Source organism: Mustela lutreola, chromosome 6 (genome assembly GCF_030435805.1).
Source record: "Mustela lutreola isolate mMusLut2 chromosome 6, mMusLut2.pri, whole genome shotgun sequence".
Lineage (NCBI taxonomy): Eukaryota > Metazoa > Chordata > Mammalia > Carnivora > Mustelidae > Mustela > Mustela lutreola.
Genome location: NC_081295.1, coordinates 124,134,044 through 124,158,698, shown reverse-complemented (window position 1 = coordinate 124,158,698; position 24,655 = coordinate 124,134,044). Strand labels below are relative to the sequence as shown.

Sequence of the window (24,655 nt, the reverse complement as noted above, 5' to 3'; positions counted from 1 at the left end):
TAAATTCTACTAGGCCCTCCCCTACAATTCTTATATGTTCTAGGATCATTTCTAAACTCAAAAATTAGGTTTCGGGGTGCCTAGGTGGCTCAGTTGGTTAATCAGTTGCCTTTGGCTCAGGTCATGATCCTGGAGTACCAGGATGGAGTCCTACTTCTGGCTCCCAGCTCCACGGAGTCTGCTTCTCCGTCTGACCTTCTACTCTCTCATACTTTCTCTCACTGTCTCTCTCTCAAATAAATAAAATCTTTTTAAAAAATATAAGTTTTGTTTTAGTTTTTCAAACTAGTCACACACAGGTTTTGATTAAAGTTGCCACACAAACAAATTGGGTCCTAAGTGGTGAACATTCAGTTTCCTTCAACCCCTCTTCAGCCCCCATCCTGGTAAGCCACTTGAATTGACCTTAGGCCATCGACATCGCTTGGCTCCTGACTTTTGAAATTTACTGTTCAAATATGCCCTTAAAGAATTTTTTTAAAAAAGATTTCATTTATTTATTTATTTGACAGAGAAAGAGAGAGAACAAGTAGGCAAAGAGTCAGGCAGAGAGAGAGGGGGAAGCAGGCTCCCCACTAAGCAGAGAGCCCAATGCTGGCCTCAATCCCAGGACCCTGGGACCATGACCTGAGCCAAAGGCAGAGACTTAACCCACTGAGCCACCCAGGTGCCCAAGAATTTTTTAAAATTAGGTATGCCTTACACATTTTTAAGTCAACAGCTAACATTTTAAATCATAAGTTTAAATATTACAAAGAGTATACTTTCCAGGGAATTGTACCCACTGACCTATTAAAAGTTACATCACTCGAATATAGCAGGTGGAATTTAATACCACAACATTTTCATATCCACAATGCCCTTTTAATAAGTGAGCAAGCCCTTTAACCAGTCAGCAAAGTTAACTTATATTTCTGTTTAGTTTTTCTCCATTCCACTCTCCCTACAGTTTTAACCTAATGAAATATATTTCCATTGTATCATCTTTTTTTTTTTGGTATCTTATTGTATTTTGGGGAAGTCCTTTTGTATATCTCCATAACAAAAATATGTATAAAATTTGAAATTTATTTCCTGTGACTATAAGACCCTATGTGTTAAAAACAGTTATTCTGCAGTGGGTTTATTACCACAACTATTACAAGGCACAATTTGTCAAAACTACAAATATTGATTAAACAGAAAAGTAGCTTCTTACTTAAGATGCATCTCTTAAATGAGATGGAAAAGGCTGATTTCTGTTCCCCACTGACTTTTGTTTAGCAACTCCAGGAAGAGCACCCAAGTCATGTTCAGGGTGAACAAGAGAGCTGGGGCTTTCTCCTTCTAGAGGGAGAAGTATGGTTTGTTAATGGAGGCAGGTGGAAATGGGGAAATAATACAGTACAGCCCTCAGACAGATTCGTTTTAGGAAAGGATACATATACTTCTGGAAATTGATCTCCTTAGATCCTACTCCTGCACACACACCCTTAGGAAAGTTTTCACGTTCAGTCAGGAGTGTGCAAACCATAAGCTATTAAAAAGAGATTTACAGGCGCCTGGGTGGCTGAGTGGGTTAAAGCCTCTGCCTTCATCTTAGGTCATGATCCCAGGGTCCTGGGATAGCGCCCCGCATTGGGCTCTCTGCTCCTCAGGGAGCCCGCTTCCCCCTTCTCTGTCTCTGCCTGCCTCTCTGCCTACTTGTGATCTCTGTCAAATAAATAAAATCTTTAAAAAAAAAGAGAGGGGCGCCTGGGTAGTTCAGTGGGTTAAGCCGCTGCCTTCGGCTCACGTCATGATCTCAGAGTCCTGGGCTCTCCTGAGCAGAGAGCCCGCTTCCCTCTCTCTCTCTGCCTGCCTCTCCATCTACTTGTGATTTCTTTCTGTCAAATAAATAAATAAAATCTTTAAAAAATAAATAAATAAATAAATAAATAAATAAAAATATAAAAAGAGAGAGAGAGAGACCTAATTTGGTTTCTCATTCTCCAAAATAGGGGTTCCAGAACAGGAGAAATGTGGGTCTGAATGTCCTTGTTACTCTGATAGTTACGTTTCCAACTTCCTCCTGCTGGGCTCTACATGCATATGGACAAGACAGGAACTCAGACTACTTCCAGACCTCTGTAGGTTTGTGCCCTGAGGAAGGCATCTCAATATTCAAAGATCTAATCACTGGCAAAGAAGGAGCCAAGAATCAAAATTAAGAAAACATGGATTTTATTTTTCCATTTCATGGGAAGTACTGTCATGGTCTCCGGATAGTTCCCAGCTGTAGGCCACCAGATGGCAGCAGAGAAAAAGGCGCTGCAAGCCTGGCCCCAGAAGCCCCAGGGGTGGGGAAAAGGGAGGAGGTGGGAAGCAGGTAGAGGGGAGAGGACAGGACATGAGGTAGGGTTGTATGCTTTAGCTGTCAGAGAAAAAGGGAGGAAAAATGTGGAGTGGATCTCAAGAATGGACAGAAAATATTGAGAATGACACTTTCAGAGTTCAGCATAAAATTGAAGGAATGAGGAAGGAAATTGAGGCTGATGCAAAAATTGAAGAGGAATCAGAATGGTACAAATGGGCTTGAGGGGCACTCTGCCTGGAGGCCCAAGATATCTGTGGGGGAATCCCTTTATCTGTACTCTTCCTGCGGTGGGTCAAGGTCTGGCTCCTCTTGAGATCCATGGTCCACTTCAGGGGCAGGAGGCCAGGGGTTTTCTGGAGGCTGGGGTCCTGCTGGCCAGGGGTCATCAGGCCGGGGAGGTTGAGGAGGATCGGTTCTCGAGGGCTCAGGAGGCCAGACTCCAGATTCTGGCAGGTCTCTCGAGGGACGACTGGGGCCTGGAGGTGGAGGGTCCTCAAAGAGAGGGGGTGCTCCTGGCCAGGGATCACCAGGGATTGGGGGCCCCTGAGGCAATGTTGGGGAGCCCTCCTCCTCTCCAGCCTCTGTGGGTGGGGGAGGGGGGTGCTCTCCACTGCCTGAGATGCCTGCGGAGGAAGGAGAAAGGTAAAAGGTGGTGAGGGCCAGATCCCTCCTCCCCTAGCTGCAGACTCAGGGGGCATAGCCTCTCTGGGATAGACCACAGCCTGACCTGACACCACAAACTTGAAAGGTAACTCTCAAAGAGCTCTCCACACATTTACAAAATACCCAAAGGGATCTTAAAATGACATAAAAACCTTGACCGGAATCATTGACTTGAACAATTTTAAACCGACAGGAACTGACCTAAGTAAGCTCCATTCAGCCCTGGCTGGGACTCCCACTGGCATAGCCTCTGTGCTGGTCTACACCTCCAAAGCCATCCACACCTTGTGCCCATGTGGCAGCCAGACCCCACCCTCTGCAAACACATAGTCCTCAGCTGTGATGAATACTCACCCACACTTGGATTCTGATCTAGATTGCCACATGAACCTACACTTGAACCAGTAAAAACATTGAGCTAAAATGCACTTTCCTGCATCACCTTCAATCTCTTAACTCCTCCCCTCATGGGAATACCCAGAATCTTCTAGAATCTCCTCTATTCCTATGCATCCAATTCACACTTGCCTCTCTTGACCATCCTCCATCACCTCCAACTGCACCCTGGCCTGTTCCCAGCTTACCTCCGGCACACAGGTAAAGGACCAGGATCCCCAGCAGCTTCCAGGTGAGCATCATGGCTGTCTCCTGGCCCCCGAAGTTGGGGGTAAACTGAGTCTAGGTGCCTGGGAACCCCAAGAGGCTTTATAAGGGAGGAGTGAGAGGCAGTGTCCGACCTCTGGGGAGTGGCCAGCCCAGTGACACAAGGAATCCCATCAGAACCTAACTGGTCAAACCCGTTTGGAAGGCCAGGGCTAATGTTTAACCTCTGACAGCAGCGTCCCTCATTTTAGCCCCCCCCCCCATTTTGGGATCTAGCCACCCAAGCTCTATCAGTGACCTAGACCTTGGTCATCCCACCCTTATGTTCACATCCTCCTCCACACACACCCTGCAGCAATCAATACCCACCTGTCATCTCTGTAATCACAAGGACGTCCACCTTTCATCCCTTGAAGCCACGGGAAGCCAAGAAATGGGAGCCAACCATGCGTGGGGAAGCAGTGTAATTACAGGGGTCAGGAGGCAGGACGCCCGGGCAAGAGCAAGGACAGGGGCTTGTTATAAACACACAGGATGCAACTAGAGTGGTCTCAGCCAGTACCCCAAGCCTCCCCCTGGGACTCAGTTTTGTCCTTGGACCTTTCACTCCTCTCAGGACTGGGAACCACATGCTGCCTTCCCACATGCCTCCACAGGCACCTAGGGGGCCTCCCAAGCAGTGACATCCGAAGAATTTCATCCAGGAGCCGCCTGGGGTGATGGCAGGTGAGGAAGTATGAGGACATCCTGATTCCTAACCCCCTCCCCAGAGCAGCTTCCAACAGTCACAGCCCAGAGCCTCAGGAGGAAGCTGCCTCCGCTTCCTGTCAATCCCCGCCTCTTCCTCCTCCCTCTGGAATCCTGCTCAAGGCGGCTGCTGCCCTGGTTCTGGGTGCCAGCTCTCTGTGCCCTTCCCACCCCCATCCTTCAGAGCTCAGTGCGAGTCTTGTCTAAGTGTCTCAGACACCCTGGAACCTCCACCTCAGGAAGGCCGCCACTGGTCTAGAGCTCTAGTTCGCCTCTCAGAAGTAATGCCTCCCAAACAGAACTCCTTTCCTCCCCAGGCTGTTCTCCATCTGGTCTGCTCCCCTGTGGCTCACTTCGAAGCCTTCATTCTGCTCCTTTCCCCAACCCCAATACCCCCCAAGGCAAGCTCAGCCCATGTCCCCATTCGGGAGCTCATCTCTCCCTAGCCTCCCCAGCACCCTCCTAACTGGTCCCCCCCCAACACCCTTCCCCCACCCAAGCCCCATCCTCTACAGCCAGCCAACCTAGCTCATAAACATATCAGCTTAACTGTGTGCCTGCACCTGGTTGAAAAGCACTCCAAGGGCTTTCTATTGACTTAAAATAAACCCGCCCGTGCTACCAGTCCCTCCCTCCCGCTCTGGGCCTCAGTGCTTGCCTGCCCGCTGCAGGACTCCTCTGCTGGCCCTCTTGGCTCCTGCTGGCAGGCAGATCTTCACAGATCCCCTCCCCAGGGAGCCCTTTCTGTCTTCTGGTCTAGCTGTCCCTCCCAAGCCAGGTTCTGTCACGTCACTGTATTTCTTTTCTCTTCATGGCAACGCTTGCTCTGTTCACTTAGGTACCTGTCCATCATCTATCTCCCGCCCCGGCGCTGGGATGTTGAGACCAAGGGAACAGGGACCCACCCATCAAATCCACCACTGTGGTCCCTGAACAAGGAAACTGCTTGGCACTGAGATTCCCAGCAAATGAGTGATGTTTTATATTCTGACTCCTGGCAGTGATCATTTTCCAGAGGTGAAGAGTTTTCAAACAAAAGTTGAGAATAAACTTCTGGAGCACCTCAAAAAACTTCCTAAGCAGCCAGAGAAAGGGGTTTTGAAAAAGGTACCACCTAGAGAAGTAGCTGTGTGAGACCACTCCCTGCATTTTCCAGACAGAGATAGCTGCAGCAAGAATTCCCTCCCATTCCCCAAGAGAACACGGCACCTGCTGCAGTTGTCTTTATTAAGCCACAGGATTCACAGGCATCTTGGTGGCCGGTGTCCACGGTGTCCACAAGGGCAGCTGGCTGACCTCCCCACCCCCACTCCACTTCTCTGGGGGCCACCCCGCCCACCTTGAGCCCCCTGCTGCACAGAGTGCCCGGAGCTGTTCAGAGGGAACTGTTCAGAGGCAGACTGGAGCAGGACAGTTCTGGTTGTCTCCTTCAGAGATAGCTTCCTCTTTGGAAATGGCCTCACTCAGTCCCTGCAGATCATCGAGCAGGACAGAGAGGGATCCTGGGAAAGAAGACCCCAAGGGATAGCAGCTGAGCAGAGAGGGCAGCTCAGCTCCAGTGCAGCAAACAGGGCTGCCATCAGCTTGGAGGTTCCCTGGCCCAATGCGGGCACAGTTGAGAGGCTGTGGGCCTCCAAGGGTCACAGAGAATGATGCTCATGCATTCAGAGTGCCTAAAGGAGAGATTCCTAAAGTCCCCCGCATTTGTCCCTTCCTACATGGCCCATACCTCTTATGGACTCCTTGGAGATGGGTGCTGCTCCTGGAGGTACAGGCAGTGAAGACCCTGGGGCCCAGGGGCTGGACTCTGCAGACTTCCCCTTATCCAGCAGGGAAGGAAAAACTGCCAACAGTCGCTGCTGCTTGTAACGGGAGAGGAGACCCTCCTGCTGCAAGGTGGCCTGGGAAGGAGAGGGTTAAACGCCACCTAGCCCAGGCAGAGCCGCCCCTCCTCATTCCCGCCCCCCCACCGCCCCCACCAGACCCCGGTCTCTGTTCTTCCCTCTCTCCCCTACCAGCATAAAGTTCTTGTCCCTCTCTAGCTCCTGCAGGCGCTGGGTCAGCCGCAGCCCCTCCTCCTTCCGGGCCTCATCTTGCAGGCGCCTGAGCTCCTGGTTCCGCTCCTTCTCCCGGGTGGCTTTGCGCTGCATCTGGCGCAGGGAGACCACTACGTGGAAGCCAGGGCACAGAGGGCACAGGTGTGGGGCAGCCCAGAAGCAGAGAGGCACCATGAGAACAGGACTGCAATCGTGGGAACACTGGGCCCTCAGCTCTATGGCTCAGCGAAGCCACTTATGCTCCAGGGCTGTCTCCTCTGTGTGGTGGGAGTAGTGGCTGATGCTCCACGACCTTCTGACTCTGTGAACCCAAAGTACCTTCCTCATCCCGGAGACTTCCTGGAGTCGTGTAGAGGAAATCTGAATATGAACCAGATATTCCATTTTGTGCCACTAATGTTTTCTTAATGTATGACAATGACACTGAGGTTATGTAAGAAAATATCCTCTTCATAGGAGATGCAGCTGGGTGGTCATGATGTTTGTAACTTAAAGTATTTCCCAAAAAATGCACGTACCAGTGTGTATATATATGTGGATAGAGCAAATGTGGCAAGAGATTAACATCTGCTGGGTGCTTGGCTGGCTCAGTCGGTGGAACACGAGACTCTTGATCTCGGGGTTGTGGCCTGGAGCCCTACACAGGGCGTAGAGGTTATTTCAAGAAATAAAATATTTTTAAAAATTGGTTACTAGGGGCGCCTGTGTGGCTCAGTGAGTTAAAGCCTCTGCCTTCGGCTCAGGTCATGATCTCAGGGTCCTGGGATGGAGCCCCACATCAGACTCTCTGCTCAGCAGGGAGCCTGCTTCCCCCTCTCTCTCTGACTGCCTCTCTGCCCACTTGTGATCTCTATCTGTCAAATAAATAAATAAATAAATAATCTTTAAAAAAATTGGTTACTAACTGTTCCATCTAGTCAGAGGAGGTAAACAAGTGGGCATTATGTGACTCTTGTAATCTGTCCAGGTATTTGAACTCTGTCCTAATAAAAGAGGGGGAAGCACCTGACTGGCTCAGTCCGTACAGCGGTAGAGAGTAAGATTCTTGATCTTAGGTTTGTGGGTTTGAGCCCCATGCTGGGTGTAAGGATTACTTAAAAATAAAATCTTAAAAAAAAAGAAAGTTGGGGGCAGACACACACAGCAGAGCACACCATGTAAAGATGAAGACAGAAGGGAATGATGTGCCTGCAAATGAAAGGATGCCACAGACTGCCGGCAACCACCCACCAGGGGCGGGGTGTCATCAAAGTGTCTCTCAACCTCTAGCAGGCACCAGCCCTGGCAGCATCTTGAGTTCAGACTTCTAGCTTCCAGCTTCCAGTACTGTGAGAGAATAAATTTCTATTGTTCCAAGGCAAAAAAAAGTTGGGGGTACCAGTTGGTGTGAGGTCAGGATGGCCGTTGCCTTTATGGAGGGGAGTGGCTGGGTGGGGCTCATGCTGGTGCTGGATACGGGGGCTGGCTACAGGAGTGTGTTCACACCATGAGAATTGATCTGTACCATTTCTTGTAACTTCACTATTTGCAGGATTCAAAACAGTTTTTAAAACCTCATGTAGGGGGCGTCTGGGTGGCTCAGATGGTTAAGAGATTGCCCTCAGTGGGGCCTGGGTGGCTCAGTGGCTCTGCCTTCCGTTCAGGTTATGATTCCAGGGTCCCAGGATCGAGCCCTGCATCAGGCTCCCTGCTCAGAGGTGAGCCTGCTTCCCCTTCTCACTTTCTGCCTGCCTCTCTGCCTACTTGTGATCTCTGTCAAATAAATAAATAAAATCTTTAAAAAAAAAAAAAAAAGAGAGACTGCCTTCAGCTCAGGTCATGATCCTGGAGTCCCAGAATCGAGTTCCACATTGGATTCCCAGCTCAGAAGGGAGTCTGCTTCTCCCTCTGACCCTTTCTTCTCGTGCTCTCTCAAATAAATAAAATTTTAAAACAAAACAACCAAAAAACTTCACGTCTAACACTTCCTTCTTCCCGGATGCCCGTATCCATCCCAACAAATCTCACCTGCCTTGCCATGCTCCCTCCGAGCCTCGTTCAATCTCCTCTCTGTTTCTAAGAGCTGTTCCCGCAGCCTAGTTTCCACTTCAGCCACCTTCTCTTGCAGAGCTGGGGGGAAGGGGCAGATGGAGTGTGTCGCAGGGAGCGTCACTCCTCTGTTTCCCCCAGCCCTCCATGGTAAACCCACTGCCCCTCCTGCACACCTTGCCCATAGATCTCCTGCTGCTGGGTCAGCTCCTGCCGGAGACTGGCAGCCTCCTCCGTACTCTCCTTCTGGCCCTGGCGGGCTGCTTCCAGCTGCAGCCCCAGACTAGCCAGGGACTCCTGGGTCCGCTGCAGCTCCTGCTCCAGCTGCTGGGCCACCTCACTCAATTGCTGCCGTTCAGCCTCCCCTGGAAAGAGGTGGCACTCCCAGGGACTCTCTCTGTGCCCCAGACCCCAGCTCTTCTCTCTGTCCCCAACACACCCAGCTCTGGTGCCTGCTCCAGCTCCGGGACTCTAGGACCAAACGTACCTTGCTCCCGGGCCCGGCCCACCTCCTTCTGGATGATGTGGGCGCTCAGCTGCAATTCCGCATCCAGGCGGTTCCGTTCCTCCCGCAGCTGCTCCAACTCAAGGCTCACATCTGTGACTGGCAGGAGTGGGGGACAGCTGGGGCAGGGAAGAGAAACAGAGTCCAGGGAGATCACCCAGCCTGATCCCTAAGCCCCCACCCCTTTTCAGTCCTTCCTGTTTGGGGTCCCAGCAAATAACACTTAACCCCCTCCTGTCCACCTCACAGCGCCCCAAACTTCACCTCTCCTGGCGCAGCTGAGCAAGGGCCAGTTTTCGAGCCATCAGGCCTGGGGGAGAAAAGGCAGAAAGCAATGAAGAGGAGTTTGAGGAGGACAAAAGGGAGGAAGGGAGGAAGGGGAAGGATGCCCAGGCTGGTGACGAGTAGGCATGAAGATGGATGTGGGAGGAGAGAGCAGGAGCACAGCGTGGCTGGCAGTCGTCCTACCCACCCTGAATGGTGTGGACCCTGCGGACTGCGTAGCTGACTCGGCTGCTGAGGCAGGGAAGCTGGGTGGTGGCTCGTTCCACCTCAGCCATGGTGCTCTGGAGCCAGGTCTGAAAGCTGGAGAAGGCACAAGGTCACTGACCCTTCAACCCCACCTCATTCCCTAAAGGAGTTGATGTGACCTGTCAGGACAACTCCTTCTATCCTATATTCTGAAGTATGTGGGGAGCACAGAAAGGAAAAGCATAGCAGGGAAGAAAGAAGCTGAAGCCAAGGGGTGGGGCCAGTTATGTCTGAGCTCTCTCAGCCAATGAAGAAAACCTGAGAGCTTAAGCCTGTTAGTGTTAGAAAAAAATGATCCTGTTACTCATAAGGACAGCACAGCTATGCTTAGTCCCAAAATCCAGGGTGAACTTCTCATTTGGGTCCTAGCAATCACTATCTTTTTTTTTTTTTTTTTTTTAAAGATTTTATTTATTTATTTGACAGAGATCACAAGCAGGCAGAGAGAGAAGAGGAAGCAGGCTCCCTGCTGAGCAGAGAGCCCGATTCGGGCCTCGATCCCAGGACCCTGAGATCATGACCTGAGCCGAAGGCAGCGGCTTAACCCACTGAGCCACCCAGGCGCCCGCAATCACTATCTTTAATAAGAGCAATAAAAACAAGAACGAGCTTCACGGGGTCACATCTGATCTGGACCCAAGCCCATAATACAGCAGAGTTCAGCACAAATGATTCTCCAGAGGCTAAATAAATCGAGTGTCATAAAGCTAGCTCATCTCTAGCTGACTTGGACTTTTTTGCCAGCAAGCCGCTGGACATGTCTCCTGGTTCTGGAAATCTCCTGGTGCCGTATGCCACGTTTGGGTGTATGAACTTATGTGCATTTTCCTCAAGAACAAAGCACATAGCTTCCATCAGTTTTCTAAGGAGCCCTTACCCCAGGAAGGCATTACGTGGCAGCAGACCTTTGCAAGCAACTTGACACATATATTTCTCATAACCTATTTTTTTGTCACTAATATGCACTAGAGATCAAAGCTATCCTCTCTAACCATTCCCTGATGCCAGTGAAGGCCAGATCCAGGTGCCTTATCAGCTGGCTGTGCCCCAACCGGGACCAGCACGGCTCATGAAAGCTGAGAAGCCTACATAGGTGCCCTGGGAGGAGGGTGAGGCAGCATCTCAGGGCAAGGGTGGAGTTCTCCAGGAGGGTCCAAGTCTGTATCAACTGAAAAACAAGCAGACGACAAAGGCTGACAGTTGTATTCCTAGCAGCACGGCAGAGATGTGTTACCTAAAGTGTTTGAGCAGATGCTTCCGACACCCCATGACTCTTCTAAAGCCATTTTCTGGGGCACCTGGGGGGCTCAGTCAGTTAAGCAGCTGCCTTCAGAGACCTGGAATCAAGCCCTGCATTGGGCTTCTCCCTCTCCCACTCCCCCTACTTGTGTTCCCTCTCTCACTGTGTCTCTGTCAAATAAATAAAAACATTTAAAAAAAAAAAAGAAAGCCATTTTCAGATAAAGTCTCCAGGCCATCAAGAGACTATCTAACAAACCTGACAACAGTCTGAGTGTGGGTTGTTTTAAGCCTCGTGGGCCATGAGTCATTAGCAAGAACCATTTCAGTGATGTCCTGGTGCCAAACTAAAACTCTGTGTACAGTGTACCTTCCCATTCTCGTGGAAGTAGGAGGCACGCACAACGAATCAAATATGGATGGTTCATTATAACTAGTCTAATTCCGTGCAAAGTGGAAAATTTTCATGATTTTTTAAAATTTTCATAATTTTTAAGTAAAATTAGTCTTCAAGGTACTAACCCAACAGAAAGTGATGGTGGAGGGGCACCTGGGCAGCTCAGTCGGTTAAGCGTCTGCCTTCAGCTGAGGTTATGATCCCAGGGTCCTGGGATTGAGCCCCGTGTTGGGCTCCCTGCTTCTCCCTCTCCCTCTGCCCCCCTTCCTGCTTGTGCTCTCTCCCTCTTTATCTCAAATAAATAAATAAAATCTTTAAAAAAAAAGAAAAAGAAAGAAAGAAAAGAAAAAACAAAGTGATGGTGGGGACCATCAGCCACCCCACCAAGGACCTATCTGGCACCAGTTTTGCTATACCAATAATTCTTCCGTGATCCATCCTGAACAGCCTCCTGGTAACACTAAACATTTACAGAGTCAGATGACACGCCAGGCACCATGCCAGGAGGTCTACGAGGACCACATCAGCATCCCAAGTCCAAAGCCGAGGACGGGCTATTACCAGCCTAAAGAATTGTGTGTTCCTCCTTAGAGAGGTCTTTCTAAAGGTTATAAAACAGGTGGCAAGAAGGAAACACCCAGGAAGTTGGTATGAGAGACACAGGCTGGCAAGTGATTAAGAAGGAAACTGGCATACAGGTGTACAGCTTTAAAATACGGGTTAAATCTGGTTCCAACAAAATAGGGTGTGCCTGTAAAATTTCAAAGAAAGAAAGTGTAGCCACACTCTCCATCCTCAAACAACTCTGAAGGTAGTGATCCTCCCAGGTGAACTGAACTACAGGAGGAAGCATGGCCTCACCTCCAACCAAATACGCATGGTAGTCCTAACAAGCGATCCTCAGGGGACTGTGGAGCAGGTTGTCCCAGGGAAGAACAAGCCCAGGCACTCTTGGGGCTAGAAACTTCTCGCCCTGCATCCTCCAACTGCCAGCTTTTCATTGCCGCTTGCCTGGGCTCTTAAACTCCAAGGTGCCGGGAAGCTGGGGAAGCAGAACTCTACTCCACGCACCCTCTGTCCCAGTACCTGCTGACAGAGTTGGCCACCAGCTTCAGCTGATCCTCGGCTGTGGCTGCGTGCTGCTGCCTCCGGCGTTGGGCCTCCTGAGCGCGGCTCAGCTCGAGCTGCAGGGCCTGCAAAGATGCCAGGAGGAGAGGGGTCCCCTCTACAAGGTTGTGCGGGAAGAGGTGGGAGGAATCCCTGACGCCTCATCACCCCTGCCTGGCACACAGACCTTGGCGCCCATCCGTTCCACCTCCACCTCGGCAGCTTTGTCCTGTAGGGAGCGCTGCAGGATGGCCTGTTCCTGGCTCTGGGCCACAGCTTGGTCCTGGAGCTCTGCCACCTGGCGGGACAGGGCACAGCTGGAGGGGGGCACTGGGTACGGAGGGGCTGGTGCCCAAGTCTCTGATAGCACAACATGCAGGGAGACAAGCCTGGGTTCCTGAGAATGGAGTCTGAGTCCGGGTTTCCTTCCAGAAACATGTTGAGGAAGCTCGCTGTGACATACCCACAAAGACTCACCACCTCCGCCCATGCCACCCATGCTTGACCATTGTCACCTCCTCGGAGAAGCCGTTCCTGAGCATCCTGTCTAAAGCTGGCCCACCCCACGATCTCTTTCTGTCACACTTTCACACTTCTCCTTAAAGCACACATAATTTCTTGACAGCGTCTAATTGCTTGCTCCAGAATGTGAGCTCCACGACAGCTTGCCTCTGTTCGGGGCTGTGCTCCCAGCACACGGAAACCACTCACTACATCTTTGTCGGGTTAATACCATCCCTGACATAAGGAGCCGGGAGCTGGGGGAGAATTCGGGGGGAGAGAGAGTCAAGTGACCTGTCCCTTCAGCTGCTCCACGCATCCTCTGTGCTCCAGCTCCTGGGCCTTTAGCTGCACCATGAGGGCAAACACCTTCTCCCGCCAGCGCTTCAGCAGGGACTGGCACTTCCTGGTGAACTCAGGCTCCAGCGAATCCGAAGGCTGAACCTGCAGGGTGGAAGAGGGATGGAAGATGAGCTCCTGGGGGAGAAGAGGAAGGAGGCATGTTTGGGGTTTTTTCCTCTGTCCTGCCCAAGCAACAAAGAGCCACAGCAAGAAGAGGTGTTCACCGAAAAGAAGATGCCAGCAGGTTCTGGCAGTACGCCAACTGCTGGTACCCACAGGGAGCCCCTGGGGGCAAGGGGCCCACCTTCCTGCTCAGCTCCTCCTCCTGGATGGTCAGGATGTGCATGAGGCTCTGCACGCGCACCTGCAGCAGCTCCGCTGTGGTGTGCAGGCCATCCCGGTCCTCCTGCAAGTGCTGTGGACCAGACAGGAAGGGAGAGCAGTGACCTCTGTGGGACGTCCATGCAGGCCCACAAGCGGCATCCAGATGCTGCTCCTTGTCAGCACTGCCTTCTATCCTGGCCACCCCTCTCCCGGGATCTGGTCCCTGAGCACCACCCCCCAACCTCCAGCCCCTACCCAGATGCACCCTATACTCTCTGACTTGAACGGTTTCCAGAAGCTCCTGGCGCTCCGATTCCCAGGTCTGCCTGTGGACCTCCGGAGGGACTTGCTCCCCCACATATCTCCTTAAATTCTCAACCAAAGTCACCTGTGCCTCTAAGTCTTCTTGGGCCTTGCTAGGGTTGGGATGAGAACAGGGCAGCCATCAGTGAGGCAGCTGAGAGAGTCACCGTGTCCACCACGTGCCAGGTCTCCCTGGCTGCCCACCCCCACTTTACCTCAGCTGCTTCTGCAGCACCTCAGCCTCCCTCTGGGCCACAGCCAGCTCCTTGGCTTCCCCTGCCCTCCTGGTTTCCAGACTACTCAGAGATTTCTCCAAGCCCTCAGCTTTGTTGGTCAAACTGGAAAGAGCCTCCTGGTGAGCCTGTGTCAGGGAGGAGAGCTGTGGAGAGAAGAAGGGGCACAGCAGAGGCCAGCTCACTCCTACATCCAGACTGTCCAAATCTGCTTCCGCTCGGGCCCTGCCCCTGCACTCCCATCTTCTGTCACCTTAGACAACAACCCAGCAAATGGCCCAGCTGCACACACGGCAAAATGCAGACAGTGCTTGGTGCCTCACTGTCCTCCATTCACCTGCCAGTTCATCAGCAGTTCCTGCCAGGTCCCTACTAAACAGATCATCTTCTGTCTCCACCACCACCAACCCTCATCTCGGGCCTGCACAAATGCAACAAACTCCTGACCAGTCTTTAATAGCCTTCAAGGTGGGGAGCATATGGGTGGCTCAGTCTGTTAAGCATCTGACTTTGGCTCAGGTCATGATCTTAGCCCCAAGGCCTAGCCATGAGTCTGCTTATCCCTCTCCCTCTGCCCCTCCTCCCTTTTCATGCTCTCTCTCTCAAATAAATAGATGAAAAAAGTTTAAATAAATAAATAAAGTCTTCAGTGGCTTATCAAAGCACTGACAACAAAGCCCAGCTTCTTCCCTCTGCCTGCAAAGCCAGACATGACTTTGCCTCTGCCACTTCTCTCAGTTCAGCTCCTATCACTTGGCTTCTCCCAATTCCTCAGACCTCAGGTGATGTCACCTCCTCAGAAGGCCTCACTGGGCCCCCCACCACCTGCTCCATCCTATCACCTGTTCCAAGTCATTTTCAGCTCCTATCATCATCTGGAATGATCCTCTCCACAGCTTAGTGTCTGCTACCCTCTATTCCAAAGGAAGCTCTAAGAAGGTAGGAATCCTATCCTTTTCTCACTCTACCTCCAACAGTGATGAGTATGTGGGAGACACTATAGGAGTTGGGGGACAGGTGGTGGAGGAAGGAGAGAGGCTGCCCTCTAGCCCTATCTTCATACCACAAAGTCATCATTTTAAAAGGAAATCACAAAATTGGTTGGTCGATCGATCAATGGATCGATCGAACTATCTATCTACCATCTATCATCTCTAAACTAAGCTCCACACCCAAACTGGGGCTTAAATTCACTGACTGAGCCAGCCAAGCACTCCATAAAACTGGCCTTTTTAGACATAAAATACAAATCTGATCATGTCATTTCCCTATAACATACTTTTCAACAGCTGCTCATTGCTCTCAAGGTAAAGTACAAAGATCTGAACAGACCCCGAGGCCTCCCCATGCGCACACCATCTAGGGCCCCTCTCATCTATACTCAAGCCCCTCTGGCCTCCTCACGATCCACCTGCTGCCAGGTGTTGCCAGCTCCCATCACCTCCCCATATGCTAGTTCACCAGCCAACTCCTATTCAGCTCAAATGACAACTTCTTATGAAGCATCTTTCATAAATCTAAAGGCCATTTATATTTTTCTTTGAACTATCTCCTGTGTCCATTACCTGGCTAGATTACTATCCTTCCTTATCAACTTCTAGGCACACAGTATGTTAGGGACATCAAACTTTTCCCATGATATGAACTGCAAATGTTTTTTATGTTCTTTAATTTTACTTCTGTCATTTCTAAATTTAACATTATAAAGCCAATGTATCAATCTTTCCTTTAATGCTGGATTTTGATTCATAGGGAGAAAAGCTTTCACCAATCAGAGGTTATAAAGGAATTCACCCAGGGGCACCTGGCTGATTTGGCTGGTAGAGTGTGCAACTTGATCTCAGTATCATGAGTTCAAGCCTCATGCTGAGTGTAGCGATTACTTTAAAAAATAAAATATTGGGGGACGCCTGGGTGGCTCAGTTGGTTAAGCAGCTGCCTTCGGCTCAGGTCATGATCCCAGCGTCCTGGGATTGAGTCCCACATCGGGCTCCTTGCTCAGCAGGGAGCCTGCTTCTCCCTCTGCCTCTGCCTGCCATTCTGTCTGCCTGTGCTCGCTCCCTCTCTCTCTGATAAATAAATAAAATCTTTAAAAATATATATATATTGGGGCACCTGGGTGGTTCAGTTGTTAAGCATCTGCCTTCGGCTCAGGTCATGTGATCCCAGGGTCCTGGGATGGAACCCCGCACTGGGCTTCCTGCTCCATGGGAAGCCTGCTTTCCCCTCTCCCACTCCCCCTGCTTGAGTTCCCTTTCTGTGTCTCTGTCAAATAAATAAATAAAATCTTTAGGGGCACCTGGGTGGCTCAGCGGGTTAAGCATCTGCCTTCGGCTCAGGTCTCAGGGTCCTGGGATTGAGCCCCACATCGGGCTCTCTGCTCAGGAGGGAGGCTGCTTCCCCTATCTCTATGCCTGCCTCTCTGCCTACTTGTGATCTTTGTCTGTCAAACAAATGAATAAAATCTTTAAAAAAAAATAATAAATAAATAAAATATTTTAAAACAACAACAATAACAATAAATAAAATCTTAAAAAAAAAAGGAAAATTCACCAATGATTTCTTTTGGTATCTTTATAGTTTCATTTCCTAACATGTCAATTGACTAGGGTGGTGTTCCTACGCCGCACTGTGCGCATTAGAGCTCCCTGTCCTTCTGCTGCATGGCATTTCTCCCAATTGCAATTGATTAATTAGGATTAAATTAGGTGCTGAATGTGCATGTCCCCCACTAGGCTGTCAGCTCCACCCACCAGGACTCAGGCTGATTTGCCCACCTCAGGGTCCTGGTTCCTATCTCAAAGATGGCAAAGAGTAAACACGATAAATGCTTCCTGAATGAGTCAGCTCCCTTCCCAGTCCACCCTCTCCCACCTTCCTCACTACCCCTACAATGCTCTCACATGAAGTGAGTACCCAGAGTGAGGTAGGAAGACAAAATACTTCCTACTGGAAGTGGAAGGAGGGCTTCAAGTGAGTCCTGGGAGAAAAGTACAACCTGAATAAAGACCAAGACACCCAAATTCATCGTTCCAGGTCCTCTGATCTCTCACCTTCACCAAACATCTCATCACTCCTCTGCTCATGGGACCTCTTCTGTGGAACCCACTCTTTGCTGGGAAGCTTCTGCCCAGTTCATTCACTGTGAAGCTAAACCCTTCTCCCCCACCACATTCACCTGTTCCTGGTGCAGCCTCTTAACCTCCTCCAGTTCCCGCTGGCTCCCTTCTTCCAGGTTCTTTCGGACAACCTCAGCCCCGGCCAAGGCAGCACGCAGGCCCTCAGCCTCAGCTCGGCCGGCCTTCTCCGCCCGTGCCAGAGCCTCCAGCTCCATGGCCTGGGCCTCCAGTCTCATCTTCTGCTGCAGTGAGGTCTCCCGTAGGACTCGGACCTCCTCCTCAAGCCGCCGCAACTCTTGCAGCTGCCGAGAGATCAGCTCAGCCTGCTGGCTCAGAGCATGTGACCCCGCTAGCTCCACAGACCTTCAAAGACAGGTTAGCACACGTGAGACCTATCGCTGGTGCTGGGAGGGTGGCAGAGGGCACAAAGGGACATGGGAAGAAGAAAAGGATCCCTCTGCTATTGTGTGTGGAGATGGTGGGGATGAAGTTGGTCTACGGGGATCTCCGCCTTTGCATCACTGTTGTTTTTTATCATGGCCCTACTAAGCATATTAGGTTCACTGTCTGGGCTCAAAGGACTTAAAGGCTAGCTGAGATCATGGAACACAATCTCTGCTGAGCTATACACAGGGAGACGTGTTAAACACCAAATGTGCACATCATTAGGCCACACATTCTGAAATGGAGGGATTGGAAGACAGCCAGAGACTTTGAATTCTGATTTAAGGGCAAAGAAAAGTTGGAGGAAGTTTCAAGGAAGAGAGGTCATGGCTTCCAGTATCAATACAGTGAGACCAGGTGCTAGTTAAAAGTATTTATTGAGTGTTATGTATCCTGTATGAGGAGTCAACAGCACATCAATAAATTACATAGTCTACTGGTGTTTTGTAAAGTTTAAAGCAGCTTATGATAACATGGCTCTTGACATAACTCCCTCACTGAGGCCCAGAACCACAAGATTTTTCTTTTAAAATGGTGGAGATCTACAGCCTAGAGATATTAGTTGACTGGCCAAAGGACCCTAGTTGGTAGCATCAGTCTTTGTCTCCTGACACCCACTCCAGGGCTCCCCTTTTTTTCATCATGCTCCTTCCTCTTGGACAGGGTCCCATGTGCAATCCCAATCTAGAGCGAAATGGCAGAATGACATTCTGGTACATTGGAGGAAGACATACAATGAAACATCAAGACTAAGAATCAGAACTTTACAAACAAAACATCAACAAACAGCATGGCCAGCACTAATGGCAAGCACTCCATTAGAATGAATCCAACCCTACCACAGTACAGACTGTACTCCTACTAGTTTGCACTTCTTTATCTTGCCTTATATTATGCTTATTACTGTCAACTGTTGGTCAATCTACCTCTTCCCTTAGGATTTCTAATTCATTGATATCAGAATCTCATTCATTTTTGTTACCCCCATTCCTAGCACCTAGCACACTGCCTTATTACTTGTACATTATAACTTTTAGTAACTGCTTATGTTACCGCACATATTAGGGAACTAAAGGCTGAAACAGGGTAAGGAATCTATTTCAGGGAAGAAAGGTCACTGGCAAGCAAGCCCATGAAAAGAGCAACAATGAATCCCTACCTGCCTCTCCGCCCTGGCTCCTTCCCATTGCCAGAAACATCCTGTTCCCACAACATCACTGGAGGTCTCTTGTTGTCTGGCCGCCTCTCTGAGATATCATGATGGGTTGGGGGTTGGACCAGGGGAATGTCTGAAACCCAGGTGGGAGCCATTCTTGGTACAGTTGGAAGGGGACGAGCTTGGAAATGGGAAGGGGGAATCAGCCCAGTGGAACCTGAGGAATCACAAGGACAAAGATGGTCAGTTTCCTAAGGAGAGACAATCACCAGTCCCCTTTCCTGGTTCCACTGACCTGGAGGTCGAAACATCTCCACATTATATGAAGTCTCTAGATTCTGTGTACAGCCATCTATGCTTCCCTGGACAGTAGGAGAAACAAGGACACCCCGGTTCAATTTTCAGGATATCTTAGAAAGCTCCTACAATAATAAAGTCATTAGTAACTTCCCAAGAGAAGCAGGAAATACCCGAAGTTCACTTGTTTACCCAACCCGGTTCCTGACAGAACTATGGCAGTAACAGTGGGAGGGAATTAACTTGAGACAGGGAGCTCTTAGGTTTTACTCATACTTTCAGAATTCCAGGCAGAGCCTTTACCCTCCTCCTTAAGTTTCTATAGTCTCTGCTGTTCCTTGTTGTAGGTGAGAACGGAGGTGTGCAGTGCAGGGGCTGTGAGCCCAATCTCCAGAGTTCTCTCCATGGCTCAGCAAGGCCTTCCGGAAGCCCATCCAGACACCACCAAGCCATGACTCCTGGGTCCTTCCCTATTAAAGCATTGGCCCAAGGCCTGGCCCCAGATGAATATGGCCACATGAAGGGCAAGACATCTTCCCAGGTACCCGGGGAATCCAGGGAGCCTACACCTCTTGGCAGAAAAGCCAGCTTTCTGACATCTCATCCAAACCCTTCCAGCAACTTTCCTCAGTTTCTCTTTACTGTGCCCTCAGCTGACATTCCTGTCGCCTCCCCTCCACTCTCCAGAGTCCCAGAGCACAAGAGAGATCTCTTCAAGGTCTCCCTATCCTCCCACCAGAATTCACGTGTTTCCTCCCCCTATCTGGGTACGGCCTCATCTGCTTTTTTCCTGAAGGAATTATTCTGGTCCCTCACTTCCCCCTCATCTCCCAATTGCCTGCTCGAGCTTCCCTGCACTCTAGCAGGCTCTCACTTCTTTCCACCCCACCACCTCTCCCCCAGAAACCCGAGTCTTCAACCTGTTGGACCCTGGGCTCTAAGGCTGTTAGGGCCACCTCATCTGTTCCTTTACCTGGTCCCTATAGCCCTCTCCCCTATGGACCCCTGAACCCACCCCCGTACCCCCTCTCAGCCCCTTCCCGCCCCCAACCGACTCTTCCCGAACGCCCCTTACCCAGCGCGAGAACGCCCTCTGCCCTTAAGCCACAACCCCTACACCTCGCTCCTTGGGCGCGGCCTCCGCCCTTGACCGCGCCTGCGCAAAGCGGGCAGCTTGGCGGGCCGCTCTAAAACGCCGTTCCATCCAGGGAGGAGGGAAAAAAGATGGACGCAGGCGCAGTCGTATCTAAAGCCCGGCCCAATTAAGGCATTGGGGGAAGTCTCCGCGCCCTGACGGCTCCTCCCAACTCCGGGAACCCGGGAAAACCTGTGAACTAATCAGAGAAAGCGGAAGGCGGGAAGTCCGGGCACTCCCCGAGCGTCGCCCAATGGAGCGGAGGGGGCATAAATGAGCTGGCCAATCAGGAATGGTACGGGGCGGGTTCGCTTTGCGCGCACCTCGGACCCGGGAGTTCCGAAGGCGGGGCGGGAGCTGCCCGCGCGCGGAGACCGCGCCCCTCTGGACCCCGGCTTCCTCGCTGTCAAACAGCCACGGTAGCGCCAGCTCCGGCCAGAGCCGGAGGGGTCCCACGGCCACCGCACACGCTGGCACTGCCTGGAGAGACTACTTGGAGACCGCACCGCGGTAGATCGGAAACGGGACTGGGCAGGGGAGGAAAAGGCTGGGCTTGCTGTGCAGGATCTCGGGGCGCTCTTTCCCTGTTTATATCCCACCCGGAGAAGCTGGGAAATCAGGATTAGATCTGTTTTGTCGGAGAACGTAGGAACTATTTCCACTGCTTTTTCGGGGATGACAATGGATTCCCTTCCCACTGGGGTTAAAGATAGTTAGGAAAGATTGGCCCGAAGGGCGAGGCACGAGCAAGCAGGAGGGGTACACTATTTGGGTAAGCGAGTCTGACAGGAAGTTTTTCTCCAAATTACACTGAGGTGGCAAGTTAATATTGTACAGAAGCAGGAAACCCTATACACACATCTACAGTTTGCATTTCCCTGGAAGCTCCCTAATATATTGTTGCCCCGCACAGATCGAATCTCCCTGAATACTTCACGGCCTGAGGATCTAGTTCAATTCACATGCAGTAGGACGTGTTTTTGCACTACGCTGGGACCTATCCTGAATTTTTCCTTTGTAAAGCTGCTTGACAGTTTTGTTGGCATCGCATGCCTTAAGTTCCTTGCACTCTGAATTTGGACTACTCGGGCCTGGGTTCTCATGTGAAATTTGCCACTGACCCCTGGTGAAAACTCAGGCCTGTGCTCGAAGTTGAAATTGCACAAAGCACAGATCAAAATCTGCATCAGAAGGAAAGTGAATTCAGGCGAGCGTGCATGGCTCAGGTGTCAGAAAGGTGTATGGACTCCTGAAGTGGAAGAGGTGGTGCAGAGGGGGCACCGCCCATGCTGCCCTGTTTCCAGCTGCTGCGCATAGGGGGAGGCAGGGGTGGTGATCTCTACACCTTCCACCCTAGCGGGGCTGGCTGCACCTACCGCTTGGGCCGTAGGGCGGACCTGTGTGATGTGCCGCTGCAGCCCCAGCAGGAACCCAGCCTCATCTCTGGAGTCCACGCAGAGCTGCACGCTGAGCGCAGGGGTGATGACTGGAGGGTCAGCCTGGAGGACCATAGCAGCCAAGGTGAGCAGTAAGCGGGACGCTCTTATGCCTGGGCAGTTGCAGTTCTTAGGCTGGAATGAATTAAGGGGCTCCGCAGGGACCTTGCCTGCCTCCCAAACTCCCTATTGGGTTGGACCGTTTTTTAGTCCAGACCTGCATCTTCCCACTAAAGGTATGCTTGTCAGAAGCTCTCTGTGGGGCTGGTCCCTGATGATCCCTGCCTAGTCGGAACCATCTGAACAGGAGTTGGTAGATCCGGGGACTGGGTCATTAGGGAAGCATCACAGTGGGGATGTTCTGGAGCCACTGGGGGCCAAGCTCAGATGACTCAGTTTCCAAATTTGCTGAGGCACCTTGTTCTTATCTGAAGGCAGTTATGTGTTGGATTATGGTTTTTTAAAAAAGATTATTGAGTAAGAGCGAGATAAAGAGGAGCAGGGGAGGGGCAAAGGGAGTGGGAGCAGCAGACTTCCCTGCTGAGCAGGAAGCCTGGATACAGGACAGATCCTGGAATTCTTGAGATCCTGATCTAAACCCAATGGAGACACTTAACTGACTTGAGGTGCACCTTGGATTGTATCTTAATGATCTGGGCATGTCTTACTCCCTGACTTGCAGGCATTTGCAGCCAGCCTGAGAAAGGCCTGGTCCCTTCACCTTTCTGGGTCTCAGTTTCCTCATAGGTAAAATGTAAGGCTTTGTAAAGACTGTCTGGGGAGAGTTGTGGAGATTAGATAACTATAGTAGCCAACATTCGTTCAGTGCTTACTCTCTGAGCCAGGCCCTGTTTTTAAGTGCATCGAATGTAGGAGAGCACTATTATCATTCCCATTTTACAGACTAGGAAAATGAGGCACAGGGAGGTTAACTTGCCCAGGTAACAGAACTGGTAAGGGTGGAGCCAAGATCTCAACCCAGTCAGTCTAGGGTACTCACTAACTTTTTGCATTGGGTGTCGGAGAAAGGGACCTCAGCAGTGAGGGAAGGAGTCCATTCTTTCCATGTGCCCTGTTGGGATGGCATAAAAAAGAAACTTGTTCCCAATTCACAAAGAGCTTAATATCTGGTATCACCTGCTGAGGGATTTCAAATGTGAGAATCTGAGGACAGGTGTCCTGTTCTCATGTTCCCTAGAAAATCAGAGGTGGCCAGATTTCTCCACTCCTAACTCTTGTCATTTGTTTTTGTCATTCTCTGTATCTGTCTGGTGCCCTGCCACCAACAGGGACTCTGGTCAATAATGTCCGACTCCCAAGGGGTCACAGGCTGGAGTTGAGTGATGGGGACCTTGTGACTTTTGGTCCTGAAGGGCCCCCAGGAACCAGCCCTTCGGAGTTCTACTTCATGTTTCAGCAAGTCCGAGTCAAACCTCAAGACTTCGCAGCCATTACCATCCCGCGGTCTAGTGAAGAGGGAACCAAGGCTGGCTTCTGGCCTATGCTGCCCCCCCAGGGGGCCCCACAGCGCCCCCTCAGCACCCTTTCCCCTGCCCCCAAAGCCACACTGATCCTCAATTCCATCGGTAGTCTCAGCAAGCTCAGACCTCTGCCCCTGACCTTCTCCCGGAGTGGGGGTGAGCCACAGAGCCTGCCTATTCCCACTCCTCCTAGGGAGGTGGGGACCACTCCTTCTGCCCCACCCCCAAGAAATCGGAGGAAATCCGCTCACCGAGTGTTGGCAGAGCTGGATGATGAGGGAGAGACTCCTGAGGGCCCCCCACCAGTCTTTATGGAGCCCAGGAAGAAACTCCGTGTAGAGACAACCCCACAGACACCTGGTGGGTAAGTGGAGAGATCTTTCTCAATTTTTAACTCCTTTTTGTCAATTTTTAACTCCTTTTTGATCCCTTTGTAGAGCCCCAGGCTGGGAGGTGACCATCTGCTCTGGGGATAGGAACAGGGATGGAAACAGAGATGGGAATGGGAAGTAGACGGAGCTGGAACAGACACTGGACTGGCAAGACCTGGGTCAGCTCTACTATTCTGGTCCCTAATCTATCTAGGCTCACTCTAGGATTATCTAGGTAAAGTTCTAGGCTGCTTCTGCAGGTTTCCAGTGACTTGGGTTTTTGTGTCACTTTCTTTAGAAATAGGCGTGGACGACCTCGGAAGCACCCAGTGCGCTCTCCCAGGGCTCCCCCAGCAGATGGGAGTGGGGAGCCCTGTGCAGCCCCTTGTTGCTACCTACCGGAAGAACAAACAGTTGCCTGGGTTCAGTGTGATGGTTGTGACCTCTGGTTCCATGTGGCCTGTGTTGGCTACAGCATCCAGGCTGCCAGGGAGGCTGACTTCCGGTGCCCAGGGTGTCGTATAGGTATCCAGACCTAAGACCCACCACCAAGGCACCAGAGGACAGAAAGCTGCCACCTCCACGCCATAGGTGGACAGGGTGGGGCACCGATGGATCCTAAGAAATGCCCCCTTCTTCCTTTGCCTCTCCAGTGGGGATGACTACAGGGAAAGTGTCCATTGCTATGGATATTGACTCAAGGCATGAAGCAGGCCCTGACGGCCAAGGTGACAGAAGAGATGGTTTCCTGCCAAAGAAATTGCTGCCTCCAGGAAGCTGCCAGCAACCTGAAAATTCCGTTACAAGCTACAGGTCCATGTCATGAGTACTAGAATGTCTGTGGTCAGAGCACCCGTTAATTATAGAATCCCTGGGCAGATACAAGCTTCAGGTCTTGGAGCAAACATGTTCTTGGATGGCATCACTAAGGCCTTCTGGGAAAACCTAAGGCACAGCCTCGAAACTTTTACATTTTGAGTCAACCACTGGCACTGACCACGATCATGACTTGGCTTTTCAGAGCTTTGCTTCTATTTTCAAATAAAGAATAAGCAGCTTCATTCACTCCTAGATATTTATTCTTTTTCCAGGTCTGATACTCCTGGAGTTCTGAAGGGTATGGTCTGGAAAACTTGACTCTTTAGGGGAAGAGATGAGCACAGCACAGGGAAGTTTAGACCTGCTTACTTGGTTTAGAATGGGCTGGAGATGGGAGACTGGAGAAAAGGTAATTAAGGTTCCTAGTTTAAAGGAAAAACAGATCCATTGCCATTAAAATAAGGTAGATGGCATTTGGTCAA

The 24,655-nt window shown here is 50.9% G+C and overlaps 3 protein-coding genes across 24 annotated transcripts; 1 reads left to right on the top strand and 2 right to left on the bottom strand.

Moving 5' to 3' along the window:
- Positions 1-2,179: 2,179 nt before the first annotated feature.
- On the bottom strand, positions 2,180-4,794 carry PSORS1C2 (psoriasis susceptibility 1 candidate 2). Of its 2 annotated transcripts, XM_059179005.1 has the most exons (3): positions 3,971-4,794; positions 3,583-3,684; positions 2,180-2,958 (listed from the first exon to the last, which is right to left on the bottom strand). In XM_059179005.1, exons 2-3 carry the CDS (start codon positions 3,635-3,637, stop codon positions 2,603-2,605), a joined length of 411 nt encoding a protein of 136 aa, XP_059034988.1. In that variant the 5' UTR covers positions 3,638-3,684; positions 3,971-4,794; the 3' UTR covers positions 2,180-2,602. The 2 variants fall into 2 exon arrangements, with proteins under 2 accessions (XP_059034988.1, XP_059034987.1); XM_059179004.1 differs by lacking the exon at positions 3,971-4,794 and having other exon boundaries at positions 3,583-3,924.
- On the bottom strand, positions 3,992-20,161 carry CCHCR1 (coiled-coil alpha-helical rod protein 1). 19 transcript variants are annotated; one of them, XR_009354844.1, is made up of 19 exons: positions 19,208-19,978; positions 18,930-18,996; positions 18,638-18,851; positions 17,094-17,397; positions 13,898-14,061; positions 13,645-13,795; positions 13,360-13,470; positions 13,008-13,157; positions 12,400-12,510; positions 12,192-12,298; positions 9,411-9,523; positions 9,203-9,248; positions 8,921-9,057; positions 8,610-8,798; positions 8,413-8,514; positions 6,364-6,515; positions 6,078-6,249; positions 5,688-5,850; positions 3,992-4,010 (listed from the first exon to the last, which is right to left on the bottom strand). XR_009354844.1 is itself a non-coding variant. In XM_059178999.1 (18 exons), exons 2-18 carry the CDS (start codon positions 18,943-18,945, stop codon positions 5,738-5,740), a joined length of 2,352 nt encoding a protein of 783 aa, XP_059034982.1. In that variant the 5' UTR covers positions 18,946-18,996; positions 20,007-20,161; the 3' UTR covers positions 5,559-5,737. The 19 variants fall into 19 exon arrangements, 14 of the variants coding, with proteins under 14 accessions (XP_059034982.1, XP_059034983.1, XP_059034975.1 ...); XM_059178999.1 differs by lacking the exons at positions 3,992-4,010; positions 19,208-19,978 and adding an exon at positions 20,007-20,161 and having other exon boundaries at positions 5,559-5,850; XM_059179000.1 differs by lacking the exons at positions 3,992-4,010; positions 19,208-19,978 and adding an exon at positions 20,007-20,142 and having other exon boundaries at positions 5,559-5,850; positions 18,930-19,056.
- Positions 20,162-20,336: 175 nt separating this feature from the next.
- Positions 20,337-24,419, top strand: TCF19 (transcription factor 19). Of its 3 annotated transcripts, none has more exons than XM_059178989.1 (4): positions 20,337-20,576; positions 21,424-21,587; positions 22,792-23,347; positions 24,008-24,419. In XM_059178989.1, the coding sequence occupies exons 1-4, from the start codon at positions 20,359-20,361 to the stop codon at positions 24,048-24,050; spliced, it is 981 nt and encodes a 326-aa protein (XP_059034972.1). In that variant the 5' UTR covers positions 20,337-20,358; the 3' UTR covers positions 24,051-24,419. The 3 variants fall into 3 exon arrangements, with proteins under 3 accessions (XP_059034972.1, XP_059034970.1, XP_059034971.1); XM_059178987.1 differs by having other exon boundaries at positions 23,653-24,419; XM_059178988.1 differs by having other exon boundaries at positions 20,385-20,576; positions 20,980-21,587; positions 23,653-24,419.
- Positions 24,420-24,655: the final 236 nt, after the last annotated feature.

What these genes read in the sequence shown, in the direction of transcription:
- PSORS1C2 (XM_059179005.1), bottom strand. Translation starts at nt 3,637, where the DNA reads ATGATGCTCACCTGGAAGCTGCTGGGGATCCTGGTCCTTTACCTGTGT. An exon ending in CCTTTACCTGTGTGCCGGAG is followed by an intron (nt 2,959 to 3,582) that starts GTAAGCTGGGAA and finishes CTTCCTCCGCAG; the next exon opens with GCATCTCAGGCAGTGGAGAG.
- CCHCR1 (XM_059178990.1), bottom strand. Translation starts at nt 19,450, where the DNA reads ATGTGGCCATATTCATCTGGGGCCAGGCCTTGGGCCAATGCTTTAATA. An exon ending in GCAGGAGATCTATGGGCAAG is followed by an intron (nt 8,515 to 8,609) that starts GTGTGCAGGAGG and finishes CCTTCCCCCCAG; the next exon opens with CTCTGCAAGAGAAGGTGGCT. An exon ending in GAGGGAGCATGGCAAGGCAG is followed by an intron (nt 6,516 to 8,412) that starts GTGAGATTTGTT and finishes GCTTCCACGTAG; the next exon opens with TGGTCTCCCTGCGCCAGATG.
- TCF19 (XM_059178987.1), top strand. Translation starts at nt 20,359, where the DNA reads ATGGTACGGGGCGGGTTCGCTTTGCGCGCACCTCGGACCCGGGAGTTC. An exon ending in GGAGGACCATAGCAGCCAAG is followed by an intron (nt 21,588 to 22,791) that starts GTGAGCAGTAAG and finishes TGCCACCAACAG; the next exon opens with GGACTCTGGTCAATAATGTC. An exon ending in ACCCCACAGACACCTGGTGG is followed by an intron (nt 23,348 to 23,652) that starts GTAAGTGGAGAG and finishes CACTTTCTTTAG; the next exon opens with AAATAGGCGTGGACGACCTC.